The sequence below is a fragment of the Solea solea genome, chromosome 21 (genome assembly GCF_958295425.1).
Source record: "Solea solea chromosome 21, fSolSol10.1, whole genome shotgun sequence".
In the NCBI taxonomy this organism is placed as follows: domain Eukaryota; kingdom Metazoa; phylum Chordata; class Actinopteri; order Pleuronectiformes; family Soleidae; genus Solea; species Solea solea.
Genome location: NC_081154.1, coordinates 1,076,767 through 1,090,269, shown reverse-complemented (window position 1 = coordinate 1,090,269; position 13,503 = coordinate 1,076,767). Strand labels below are relative to the sequence as shown.

The 13,503-nt window shown below is 39.5% G+C and overlaps 2 protein-coding genes across 4 annotated transcripts in view; one reads left to right on the top strand and one right to left on the bottom strand.

The window, feature by feature from the left end:
* The window catches only part of mprip (myosin phosphatase Rho interacting protein), a 45,816-nt gene extending 41,345 nt beyond the window's left edge, over positions 1-4,471 (bottom strand). Inside the window, exon 1 of one of the 3 annotated variants that reach the window (XR_009234157.1) lies at positions 3,485-4,471. Coding sequence is in view for 2 of the 3 variants with exons in the window: in XM_058620253.1 (XP_058476236.1) it covers positions 3,485-3,607 (123 nt within the window). In the remaining variant the exon portion in view is untranslated. The remainder of the gene's footprint in view (positions 1-3,484) is intronic. The other 2 variants (XM_058620253.1, XM_058620254.1) reach the window with 2 other exon arrangements.
* Positions 4,472-5,305: 834 nt separating this feature from the next.
* Positions 5,306-13,020, top strand: dhrs7cb (dehydrogenase/reductase (SDR family) member 7Cb). The gene is made up of 7 exons (XM_058620190.1): positions 5,306-5,436; positions 7,339-7,495; positions 8,376-8,488; positions 9,270-9,480; positions 9,572-9,664; positions 10,263-10,424; positions 11,317-13,020. Exons 2-7 carry the CDS (start codon positions 7,342-7,344, stop codon positions 11,514-11,516), a joined length of 933 nt encoding a protein of 310 aa, XP_058476173.1. The 5' UTR covers positions 5,306-5,436; positions 7,339-7,341; the 3' UTR covers positions 11,517-13,020.
* Positions 13,021-13,503: the final 483 nt, after the last annotated feature.

Sequence of the window (13,503 nt, the reverse complement as noted above, 5' to 3'; positions counted from 1 at the left end):
ATAAAACCTCGGCCTGTCTGCGTCCTCCATCACTGTCCTGCCTCCCACCACCTCTTAACGGATGGCGTGATCACTTTTCTACAGTAGAGAGAGAGAGAGAGAAGCCTGACAAAACGTCTCAAATCTCTGGGGTCGAACAATTCATGTGGTCGAGTGAAAACCGGGACGGCGGGTCACGAACTCGAGGGGTGGATAAAAAAAACGTGCTCTTTTTTGAAGCAAGTCCACTGAAATAAAAGATTTTCAAGCTCCAGCCGCAGCAGCCCATTCCATCTCAGTCCACCTTTTATACATGCCATGTTGAATAAAGGCATTGTTTATATTGGACTATGTCCTTTTGACATTCAGCTCTAGTCCTTTTGAACAACTTTTCCATGTGGGCTACTTGTTTCAAGATTCTCCAGCTCTCTTTAAGTTCAGAACAGTATTAATTTAATTAGGGGTTCAAATTCATTGAACAGAATTACCTATTCATGGCATTTCTTTGGTTCACTGGAGTTTTTTTTCCCCAGTGTTATGCAGCTTAGGTCCTTTAAAATCAGTCTGAATCTGTTTCTGGGAACATTTTAAAAGGGGTTTATCCTCACCTAGGGCCTGATGGACCAGCCCCAGAGGTTTAACACTGTTTATATGGTGTTGCGTAACACAGCTTTATATCAACAATAAACTGGTGTGCGGCGCTAACTAGTTGGAGAGCTGTCCATGCAAAAAACCTGCTTGTGCAACTGAGCTCCCTGTTAACTGTTTGGATAGCTGACAGACTGAAGATAGAGTCTGCGGGCGACTGAAACAACAGAGACGAACAGAGCGCGGACTGACAGGGGGGATCAATCTCCAAGGGCCGGGGCGGTAAAGCCACTCTGGTCCTGGCTGTCGTCGCTCAGACTGTGGGAGAGTTTTCGCCAGGTCACAGGGAGATTAGAGGAAGTGATGTAACCCATAAGCGGTCTATCCCGACTCAGGAGTCCCGCATTGGAAAGGGTTAACATGCAATAAACTCACTGCAGCAAGTGATACACACACCCACTTGTGAAAAGCAAGTGCCCCCACACACTCAGAGAGGATGCTGACGTTGCCGTTTGGCTCTTGGGCCATGTTCAAGGGCCCATCTGGGCCTCATCGTCTGGGATCAATTACAGGATACAACGAAGACTAAACTAATGATGTGAGAGAGAAAGAGTTGCTTATATTATGAACTCTACGGCTGAACAGAGCAGAGCAGAGCTTTATCTTTGCGCCACTCCTATTTGCTTGATCTCCAATCAGATTCCCATTTTTGGCACGGGGACTAGCACAGTACCCATTTGATATGTGCCCGTTTTTGGCGATATACTGTATATGACGCATTTCTACTATATCTCTTGCATTTTTCATCCAAACAGTGTCAAAGTTGGTACTGCACACCCTGGTGTTGCAGTTGTCACATTTACAGATGACATTAAATTGTTTTGTCACAAATATCCTGACGAAGGTAATTGTGATTCATGACAACGGTGACGCTAAATCTAATACAATTCTTTCTCATGTTATGGCTGCCACAAATATTTTGTTAGTCGATATTGATTGATATCGGTATCAGATATGAAAAAAGTGATATCAGGACATCCCCTATACTAAACCTTCTCTTGGTTCAAATCTGTAATATTTCCTATGCGCACAAATATGAGCAAACCTACAGAAAACAGATTGATGTTACAATCATTACAAAAAAATACTACAAAAACAAAAGCCACAGCTACAAAACCTGCCCACATTAGCATAAACATTTACTTTAACTGTTTTGGGGGCAGAGCAAAGGGCCAACAGCACAATGTATAGATCACATTTTGTGTGGCTGCTATTGTGGGACAATATAAACATGTTATGCCAAAATTACCCTGACCAACATATGTATAATCGCAATTCAGGATATGGTTGCAATAACTGTATGTGATATTTTAGCGGTATTCTCATTTCCCAACTATCCCAATAACGTAAAATCACCACAATCAATTCATTTTGAGCAGTTTTTAAATCACACAAGGCAGAATGATATCGCGTACTGTCAAATTTCTACTCCGTTTAACCCCCGCACAGTGGTCACCACCAGTGTGCCAGGAGGAGCACGCAGTCAAAACAAACAATTGCAGGTAAACAACAGCTGAGGGTTACACAATCAATCACACAGACACAACTGGCAGGCAAATGAAACCACAGTAGGTGAGAGAAATCCACAGGAATTCACTTTCTCCAGAAGTCTCTGGACTGAGACATGCACAAGAAATTAGTGAAGCGATGAAACTGTAGATTTCTGTGGGGGGTTTTCAGCCAAAATAAACAAAACAAACTTTCCCTCCCTCATGGCGTTGATTGCACTGTTGCTCAACAGGAGCGTTAAGATTGATTGTTTTTTATATGCAGACACTGTCTTGTGTTTCCATTGGACACCGTGCTTCCTCTTTGCAAGTCCGCTTTGTTATCTGTCCAATTACAGAGGCTGCAACTGACAAATAAACTGTTATTCTTCTTTTATCATCTCGTAGAACTGACAAGACGCTAACATACGAGGTTGGGCTACAAGACTCTGTTCAACGATGACACTGGTGCCTACACAAGCTGCAACTATGATTTATGATCGTTTACACTGTAAAAGATTGGCAGCAAAGACAGTGCAGTTTAAATAAATAAAAAAAACAATTTAAAAAGGTATTTGAAGTTACTGAAGAGAAAGAGGAATCTTTATGTTAGTTAGATAATATGGCGTTGTGTTTCGGACTGCAGTTTAGATAAGTATACAGTGCATGTTGTTTTCGCACTGATAGACTGATATAAGAGGTCGACCAATGCAGGAAATCGGGGAAATCAGGACAGCTGGTGGCCAATATTGTTGGTATTTTTGTGGCCCATATTTTAAGTCAATATTGTTTTTTCCCTCCATCTGACGGTACTGATGTACTTTCAATGGAAAATTGTCTATAAACTCAATACTAAGAACACGAAATAGATCTGAAACAAAACTACCAAAAAAATTTAAGTTTTAAATAGAAAAATAAAAGGTTTAAATAACTTGGCAACATCTGTCAAGTTTCTGAGAACAAAAATGCTAAGTTTGTAATATGTGGATGATTAATAATGGGTAGGATCAGTCTACCGCAAATGTCTGCACAATGTACAGCCATATCTGTAACATTTATCACTTCTTGAAAAATTTAAACTTCATTTTATACACATTATTTGAAACATATACACAAATTTAAACTAAAACATTTAGAAAATTCTGCCAATTTGTTTGTGGACACAAACAAATTCTCAGGACCCATGTGTGGGCCCTGACCCACTCTTTGGGAAACGCTGTATTACATTAATTCACACAAACTCATTAAATATCACACCATCTAGTGTCACAACACATATGATAATGTTCATATAATCGCAATATCGCGCTAAATATCATATCGTGATTGTTTTGTTTTTGGGGGGTTTTTAAGTGACATTTTCCTCTTACCTGGGTCAAATCCTGGTCCGTGAGCAGATGCAGCTCCCGAGGTTTGAAGCAGTTCTGACATTTACTTTTGTTGAAGAAGTTCGCCTGGAATTTCCTACAGGGGTTTTCTTTCGCGGTAGACATTATATTAACAATCTGTAGTTTAATTATGATAATCCCGTGTCTTCTATCCCAAGTGCGAAAAACCTTGCATTTCAAGTTTCAAGTAAAAAAACAAAACAGCACACACACACACAGGAGTTCAACTCAAACTAAACTCCGCTTTTAATCCGTTTAGTGGAGTCTGATTATCGCTGCATCCCAATAAATAACGAGCTGCCAACCTCGCCACCACCACCATCATCATCATCGCCACCACCACCCAGTCAACCGATGAAGGCTTTTCTCAGTCCGTGGCCTGCGACCACAAAAGCGGAGAAAAGGTGGCTAATATCCTGTTAGCTTCGCCTGTAGGATTCTCCCCAGGTTAACGACAACAATAACGCGATGGCGTTCGCCGCTGAAACCACACTAGCACACGGGGTTCGCCTTTCTGTGGCTCCGGTAGCGTCCATTAAAGCACCGACGAGACTCCCGTATGAATCGGAAAGAAAACCCTAACAGCCGGGCAGCAGCAGCAGGAGGAGGAGAAGGAGAAGAGGGAGGAGGAGGCGGCTACTCTCCCATTCGCAGTCCATGCGAAGTTCCTGCAGGCTACGGTTAGCACGGGTTAGCTCGAGCTAATGAAAGCCTCCCCTAGCTGCTGGGTCTTCAACTTGACTTTTTGTGAAAGAACGAAGAGGTCCGAAAAAGCCCGAGCGCTCGCCGGGCTGTTCTCCCACACAGAGGCGCCGCATGCGTGTTCGAGGAGGAACGGAACTCCCCCTTTAGAGCCAGTGTTCGGGGTTCGGTTCCATAACTAGCCTGGTTTGTTAGCAGCAGCAGGAGAAGCAGCAGCAGTGGGTTTATTTTCTTCACCCGATACCAAACCAACGGAGCAAAAGGGGGGCGGACAGAGCGAGCACACACACACACACACACATACACAAGCCCCTGGAATTCCGAGGGGGTCTCGCGATAACTGCTCACTGTCACCGCCCACAGAGAGAACACGGTCACTGAGCTGGTGTCAACACAAATGTAAACATATGTCAATCATTTTAGGAAACAAACAAAGTGGGGGGGGGAACACAATTAATATAAATATAAAAATAAAAAATGTCATTTTGAATTCAAATATTGTTCTTTCATCTATCTATCTATCTTGTTATTCTATACAGCAAAAATTACAAAAAATAAGGCAAACAATTTTTTGACATTACGCACAAACAATTATTTTTTTTTCCAGAATTGGCATCTGTTTTTATCGCCATGAAGGTTTTATTTTTACATTTGTTTTGGACAAAAGTTTACAATGACAATTATATAAAAGTATTACATATAAATAGCTCAAAAGTAAGAGCAGAAATAAATACATTATTATTATGAACAACTTTTTCAGATGTAATGTGGCTTTTTAAAATTCAAATTTTATGTTGAGTATGGCCATATATTTATATATTGTATTATAACATATTCTTATACTTTATGTGCCAAATTACGTGCTGTTTTGGGGATCAATAATCTTTTTGTCAAATAAAGGACTAAAAATGATATATTTCCCTTTATTATTCTATATATATTATATATGTATATAATTTTTGACATCTGTCCCTTCAGGCTGGCAACAAGGGAACGTGCCTCAGATACTAGTTTGCACCATGTGTGAGTATTAATGCCTGACTCAGGCGGAGGCTATTATAAGCAACAGGTTCCAGAGAGGACAGGAGTGGGTGGGACACACAGACAGACATACAGACAGAGGACGAGGACTGTATGAATGGACGAGGGACACAGAGGGAGGAGAAGAGCCCCTGTTACCTAACACAAGATCAACATCAGTCCTGCTGAGGGATTAGCTCCTTGTCTGTGCTGTAAGTGAACCAGGAATAACACAGATTACCCTTGTGTGTGTGTATGTGTTGTGTGGTTGCTATAGTTGTGCGCTCGCAAACTCACTAACTCACTAACTCAATAGGACGTCTGCAGTGTCAACCCAAACACTGGGCTGAGCTGGGAGGTGCGTCTCATGTGTCATAATAAATTGTAGTTTTAATGTAAATTTGAGGTTTTCACATTGTGTTATCCCCAAGTAAAGTGGGACAAATAGGGTCATCAAATGCTTATAAATGTCTGCCTCCCCATTTACCTCCCCCCTTTGGGGTATCCTATGACAATATCCTGGTGGTGACAAGGCTGGAATATATTTAGCTGTTCTTCTCAAACTCTCTTTACATGGTAACCAAAGAGCTAGCATACTTGCTAGAAATGTGGTAGCAAAAGTACTAGTTTATTGTGTTGTGTTAACTGAGAAGTGCTTAACTTATCTCAAGCCCTCAAGGAATTTGGTGAATTTACAAAAAAAACACAGCGGAAGTCGGAATTAGGGGTTGTTCTAGCCATTGTTAGCCACTGTTAGCAATTCCAGTCGATAACAATGCTATACATGGTATTTTGCGCACACGTCTATATACAGTTCAACATTCATTAGTATTACGTGTACGACTGACTTACTGTGAAACAAATATGACATAAATGAACAGTGTTTGTACAGTGGCAGCCATCTTAGAACCATACGTTGGGTTGCTATGTTGCTTCATCCTCGACATAAAAATAAAAGAAAGCACCTCATGGCTGGAATGGAACAGATCCATTGTTGATGACCTAAAAATAGGAACAAGGAGGTAAAACAAGACATAACAGGCCAGTAATCCAGCTAATAGCATTTCTAATGCTAACTGATAAAACCGCTGACTGCACAACTTTTAGAGATTAAAAACAAATGTACAGTTTACATTTCTTTAAATCAAAGTGAGTTAGGTGTAAAACAACAATTTTCTTGTATTAAAAGGATAAATAAAATACTTTTTTGACATTTACAAGAAGGTTTGGTAGAACTATAGACTGCAAGTTTTTGTTAGCTGTCTTTCAAAGTCAAACTAAGCTAAGTGGCTGGTGGCTCTTATTTAACTGTTTTATTTAACTTTTTTTGTGGATCCAGACTTTGAAAGTTGACCTAGACATTTGTCCTGCTGTAAAGAGGAAGAGTCACATGATACAGGGAAGTTTGTGTTATCTTATAGCCTGAAGCTAACAAAAAAGGCGTACAGGTAGAGAAACAAACATGAACAATGGATTTTATTCCTTCAGAAAAAAAGGAGAAATCAAATTGGAGAATGAGGTTTAGACATGTGGGAAGAACTACTGTATATTCACAGCATGTTTTTGCTAGCTGTGTTTCAAAGCTAATCTAAGTGGCTGGTGGCTCTCATCTAACTTTTGTTGAGGAATTAAATTGAGAAATTAAACTATTAAAAAAAAATCTGATCCAGAGATTGAAAGTTGACCTAGATATGTTGTCCTAGTGTAAACAGGAAGAGTCACATGATACAGGGAAGTGTGTGTGTTGTGTCATAGCCTGAAGCTAACGCTCAGGAAGGTACTAACTTACACATGATTGCATATGACAGATAATGTTAATTTACACATCATTACATTTCTTAACCGCACCGGTAAGCAAACAAATTGGAACTGATTGTGTCAATACTGAACAAAAAGAGTTACCTGAGAAACAAACATGGAGAATGGATTTTTATTCCTTTCAGGAAACTGGGATAAGCTGTGTGTTTACTTTCAATCCATGTACTTCTTGTTACTCTCAGCTTACAGCACAAAAGAGCCACACCTTTAAAAAGCTAAAACCTGATCTGAGTGCTGACTCCTCTAATGCAGGTCAGCAGGTCTTTATAGTAATTCTGACTCTGTTCCCTCTGCAGATCATGTCCCTACCCTCTGTGGTCATGTTGCCCCTGCTGATCGTCGTGGCAGCGGGGGTATACTACATCTACAACGAGGTCATGCGGTTCATGTCCAAGTCCTTGGTGCGAAACAAAGTGGTGGTGATCACGGATGCTGTGTCCGGGGCGGGGACCGGTAAATGATCCTGACATGTGTTTTTTATATAATTAATCTTATTTTCATCACCACAGGTTCCGACCGTGTTTATTAGTTTCTCCATCTGTCTGTCAGCAGGATGTCCGAGAGGAGTATTCCATTAAAGTTCAGCAGGCATGGAGCATGTTGCATGTGCAGGAACTCAGATGTTGGATTCCTGTCATTTAAGGATTATTGTATAAAAGCCAAATCAAGTCATTGAAATCAGAAGAGGTTGGACAAGATTCAGAAAATGCTTTGAAGGACATTTTTAAGGCAATAGTTTGATCAAAAGATTGATAACACATTATCATATGTTAAAGAGCATTTTTGATTGCTTTGGACTGATAAGAAGGTTATAAACTTTATCTGTCTGACATTTAGTTGGATTACGCCAAATCTACATTACTCATTTTTATGAGATGTGGTGGAAGGGTAGGGAATTGGCCAACGAGGAACCAATTAAGTCTTGGATCAAATTGGATTGATGGGGTTAATACAGGACAGTTTTATCTCCCGCTGTCTTTGGGATTGTGAGATTACTGGAGACAGACAAAATGATCTTTCTTATATGAATCTATTTGTAGGAGCTATTTGTTTGTTTGATATTTAGTTATTAGTTTGAAAGTGTTTTCATTGTCAGGATTATCACAATGTTGTAGTACTTAAATTATATTTTTGCCAGATTAAATTGCTAGCTTTAGTTATTTAATCTGACTGGTTTGTGCATTTTTTTGTGAAAAATAACCCCTTAATCCTGTCATTACACCGTATATTGGCCTATTGGCTGCAGTAATCTTTAAATGAATCATTAAACCCCCATATTCTTTTTAACAAAATCAATCACTAACATGTTTAATTTCTTGGTTGGTCTGTTCAGAGTGTGCCCATCTGTTCCATAAGGGCGGTGCCAGACTGATCCTATGTGGGACAAGCTGGGACAAACTGGAGTCTCTGTTTGACTCGCTCACGAGTGATGCCGACCCAAGGGAGGTGAGGAAATTAAATCAACAACAGCATTAGATTCACTGCAAACATCCCAGACTCTGAGAAAACCTCATACGTCACTCGATTTTGTGATGGTGAGTCGTCTTTTTGGCAAATGACCCTGCTTATAAACAAAACCTTTACTATGGCAGCTCCTGTAAACATGATGTCATCACTGGAAACTGGGCAGCACAGTGATAGTTCTTATTAGAGAGCAAAGCCGTACACATAAATCACACTCGTCATTTGGCCAGAATGTGGGGGTTCAACGTTAAAGCAAAAGAGTCACAGGTCCTGTCCTTGTATTTATCGTAACCCCATGCTCTGTTACCATCCTCCCATATCACCGCTTCTTCCGCTGAGCATCACAAAAGCAGGATATCCTCTCACTGTCCTCCATGAATCTTCTGTACACTGTCCAGAGCAGATGTGTCTACATGAGAAGAAAACAATGTCATACTGTTTGCTCAGATCACAGCTGTTGATGTTTAGCTGCTAGCAACATGAATGTAATTGGTTTCTGTTTCCCATCACAGTTGTTTTCCCTTGTGATTATCATTTACCTGAAGGTCACAGCTCACTTAACTTTGTAGATTGGCATCAGTCTTCATCATCATCCAAATTATCCAATCCAGTCCAATCCAATTTATTGGCCAAAGTAAACAATTAAAAATAAGCAAAAAGACATAATGCACATGCAAAAACAACATCTCATCAACACTTTGGGGGGCACAACCGAGAAAGCCTGATGCCTTCTGAGCTGAGATACCATTTTATGTCGTTCAAGACGTTTGCCCCCAAACTGGTGATCTTGGACTTCAGTGATATGGACAGCATGGAGGACGTGGTGGCTGAGGTCTTGGAGTGTTATGGCTGCGTGGATGTGTTGATCTGTAACAGCAGCATGAAGCTGAAGGCGCCCATACAGAACATCTCCCTGGAAGTTGACAGGAACATCATGGACATCAACTATTTTGGACCAAGCTTTTTGGCCAAAGGTGGGCGATATCACCACCTTAACACATGACCAGACATTTTTACACTATTATGACTGACATAACAGTTTTGTTTTTTTTAATAATGTGGCAGGTCTTCTTCCAACAATGATCTCGAGGAGGTCGGGCCACATCTTACTGGTGAACAGTATCCAGGGTCGACTGGCTATTCCATTCAGAAGTTCATGTGAGTTGTCGAGAAAAGTTCTCTCAAAGCTTTAGAAGGTTGACTTCAATGGGTGGCTATGCTGGAGCAGGTTGTTTTCCGAAGGAATGGTTGAAGGTTCAGTCACAGACTCTGCAATGCCTACATGCCATTGAAGAAGAGGTTTCTTCATTTCTGCTGCAGAACTGAAGAGGCCTCTTGGTACAAGAAGGCAAATGTCATCAGACATTACTCAAGCAAGTCCAGTTGCCTACAGCTACTACTGAAGATACCTGAAAACCTGCACAGACATTATGGACAAAATTGGCAGATACAAAAAAGTGAGACTCCAAATTTGTCCAGAATGTTCTGGATATTATGTAATCAAAGAATAAATCACTGATAGTTTAATTTCTAGAAGGTTCAGGATGCATTGATATCAGTAAACTTGGTTTAAGAGCGTTAGTAGGTCAAAGGTTCTCACAATAGTGGGAAAGACAGGAAACGTTCCAGTGACACAACACAAACTGTTAGACAAAGTATTTCCTCTGCAATGTATGGAATGAGGCTCTTTTACAACCAAGTTCACGCCTCTTTTGTGTTTTCACACACGAGATTAATACTGTTGTTTGTGTGTCAGACGCCGCGTCGAAGCACGCAGCTCAGGCCTTCTTCGACTGCCTGCGGGCTGAAGTGGAGGAGTACGGGATCGTCGTCAGCACCATCAGTCACACCTTCATCAACGCCTCCGAACTGCCGCCTGTCGAGGAGCCAGCGCCTAAGCCCAACGCCCTGGCTGCATGTGAGTTATGGAATATGTGACTTAAGTTGTGACAATGCAGATTTAATGAGGGTGAGCAGGGGTGTTTACACCGACTGAAGGGACCCAGGGGGCCCTTCACTGCACTGAACAAAAGTTTGTGGCACTGAGCCTCGTTAAAGGGTTTCCAGTTATTCAGTTACTGCAGTGATAAAGAAGAAAATGCTTGACAAGCTTCACTTAATTATTTATTTATTTATTAATAATCTTTAACAGCTACTTATAAAATTGTAAATGTATTAATTTTAAGATATAATGTAACATTTCTACATTCAAAATGTCTAAAAACAATGAGAATGTTATATTTTTTGCATAGTGTACCTACATTAGCCAAAAGATGTACCAAAACTCTTTAAACCCATAGAAAATGCATACTTATATTAAAGATAACAGATTGTTTAATTAATTTTGGTCGCCTTTTAATCAAATCATCTGCTTTGTGGGGCAGTTGCTATGTTATACATTGGGTTTGCCTTTGATATTTGCCTTGAATAATACAATTAAATGCTCTAAAACTTCCTCTTTACTCAGTAAAATGTGCGCAAATATTATACACTACGCGTTGATTTACATTTTTTAATGGATTAAATGTTCAAGCTTTAAAGTGCTATGTAAATTATTCCATAAACAAGACAAAGTAAGAGAAAGCATATGTGCTCAGTTCATTATGAACCATAAAATGATCATAAAAGTTAAGGGGTTTTTCACTAAAATGTTGCAATCTGCTGTTCTTGGGGGGGCCCTGGCAGTTCAGGGCCCCAAGCATTGCTTTTGCTCAGCCCCTGGGGAGATGAATGTTTTCTGTGTTTTCCAACTGATTTTTTTTTTTTAATTATTAATCTATTAAATGTTTATTTTATCTGTTCCACCACAGATATTGCAAGCCAGATGACCCATGGCGTGCGTCCGTCAGTGCTGGCCAATGAGATTATGCAGACTGTAAACAGAAAGAGGAAGGAGGTGGTGCTGGCGCACCCCATCCCCAGGGTGGCGCTCTACCTTCGCTCCCTCCTCCCCCCCTTCCTCTTTGCGGTGCTGGCTGCTGGAGTGAGAGACTCGACGTTGGTTGAGTAGATCCGAGAGAAAGTCTGGAAGTGAAATGGATTCAGAGAAATGAGGAATGAAGACGAAACGAAGCGGGAGTTTGTTTGGAACAGGTAGAGCTGTGATGGAAGACCAAGAGAGAGCCTGAACACCAGAAGTAAATAAATATTTGTTTATTAATATTATTCAACAATAAACACCACTGTGTTGTACGCTAAATGATCAATTCCTTAAAAGTGGCAGTGGCAAAGAGGGCATGCAAAATAGGAACAGAATAAGCAATACATTAAGATAAATGTAATAATACAAACGTGAAAATATGACGAGAAAAACAAATTATAAAATAAATATAATATACAAAAAAATGCAGTTATAAAATAGGGATAGAATAAGCAATAAATGTGAAAATATGAGTAGAAAAACAATGTATAAGATAAATGTAAAATATAAAAAAATACAGTTATAATATAGGGAGGACATGAGTGCTTTAAATTAGGATAAATGTAAAAAATTTAAAAACAAAGTTATAAAATATGGATAGGATGAGCAATAAATGAAAATAAACATATCATATGAATAAACATAGGGTCAGAATAAGTATATGAGAAAGTACTAAAAATATAATCAAAATGCTTAGTTAGTGATAAATAATCAACTTTTTAAAGGCGGCAGAAAAAAACTATTTCTCAGAGAGAAATTTTTAAGGGTTATAGTTGAAAATGTAATCAGGTCATTTATGTCAAGTGACAAACATGTTGTAAAACATGTCAAACACTAATTATTTTATAATTTTAACTAATTTCAATACAGCAGCAAAAATAAAATAAAAGCAGGTACATTTTACATTCTGTACCTAAGTTAATGCAGAGTTTTAATGTAAAATTTTGTTTGTTTGTACATTATTTCTTCCACTGATGCTGCACTGAATAAAACTTACAGGAAAAACAGAGGTACACTTTTTTTATTTGAATGTCTTTCTCTGCATGTCCTCTAGGTGGCAGCAGCAGCATATAGTTATTAATGACAGTTGTGGCCTGTGATGCTGAAGAGCTGGAGCACACACACACACACAGTCTGGTTTCCACACTTACAGAGGACAATACATTGACTTACATTCATTTTTGTTAGATACTTGCTCTAACCTTAACCAAAACTTCTACCTTAATCTAACCTTAACCTTAAAATGTAATCATTTAAAGTCAATTTATGGGCAACTTGATTTTTTTTGTCCCCATAAGGAAAAAGGTCCGTGTTAAGTGAGTGTGTTTATACATGAAGGTCCCCACAACATGAGTCTGGAACACACACACACACACACACACACACACACTTCCTGTCCTCATGAATTGTTCATTAGGGGCCAGAGTGTCCCAGTGTTTCCTCTGTTAAAATATGAATTCACTTACCTATTTAGTGAATTATTAATCAATTTTGTGATGAAAAGACACAGGAAAATTGAGATTAAGATTAAGTTGTCACATGTGAGCTGCAATGACAAACTTGAATGTAAACCATAAATAAAATGAAAGCAGGAGCGTATTCTTTTTTTTTTCTTTTATCACAGCACATACTGCACATTAACACACACACACACACACACACACATGCACGTGTTACGTGTCACTCACAGATTTATGAGTCTCATCTCGTCAGAGCTGCAGGGCAGCAGCAGCAGCTATTACACTGTGAGGATTACACGGGTGGGATCAATGCTCTCCACAGGATGCACAGCACATCTCGTTTGTGGATTAAATAACACGTTTAAAACATGATATGGGAAAATAAAGAAAAGGGAGAAAAAACTTTTTTGGCTCATTCTCTCACCTCGAAATCACCTTTTTTTAAATCCAGGGTGGCCTGATTGTCATGATGCTCATAAGAGGGTTTAATGTTTAATTTTCTGTTCATATAAACCCTGTTTCCAGTGACAACTGGTACCTTTACCATGTCGTCATCTCTTCATTGTTATTGTGTATAAGAAGAACTTGTTGACTGGGATTAAAGTGGATCTATAATA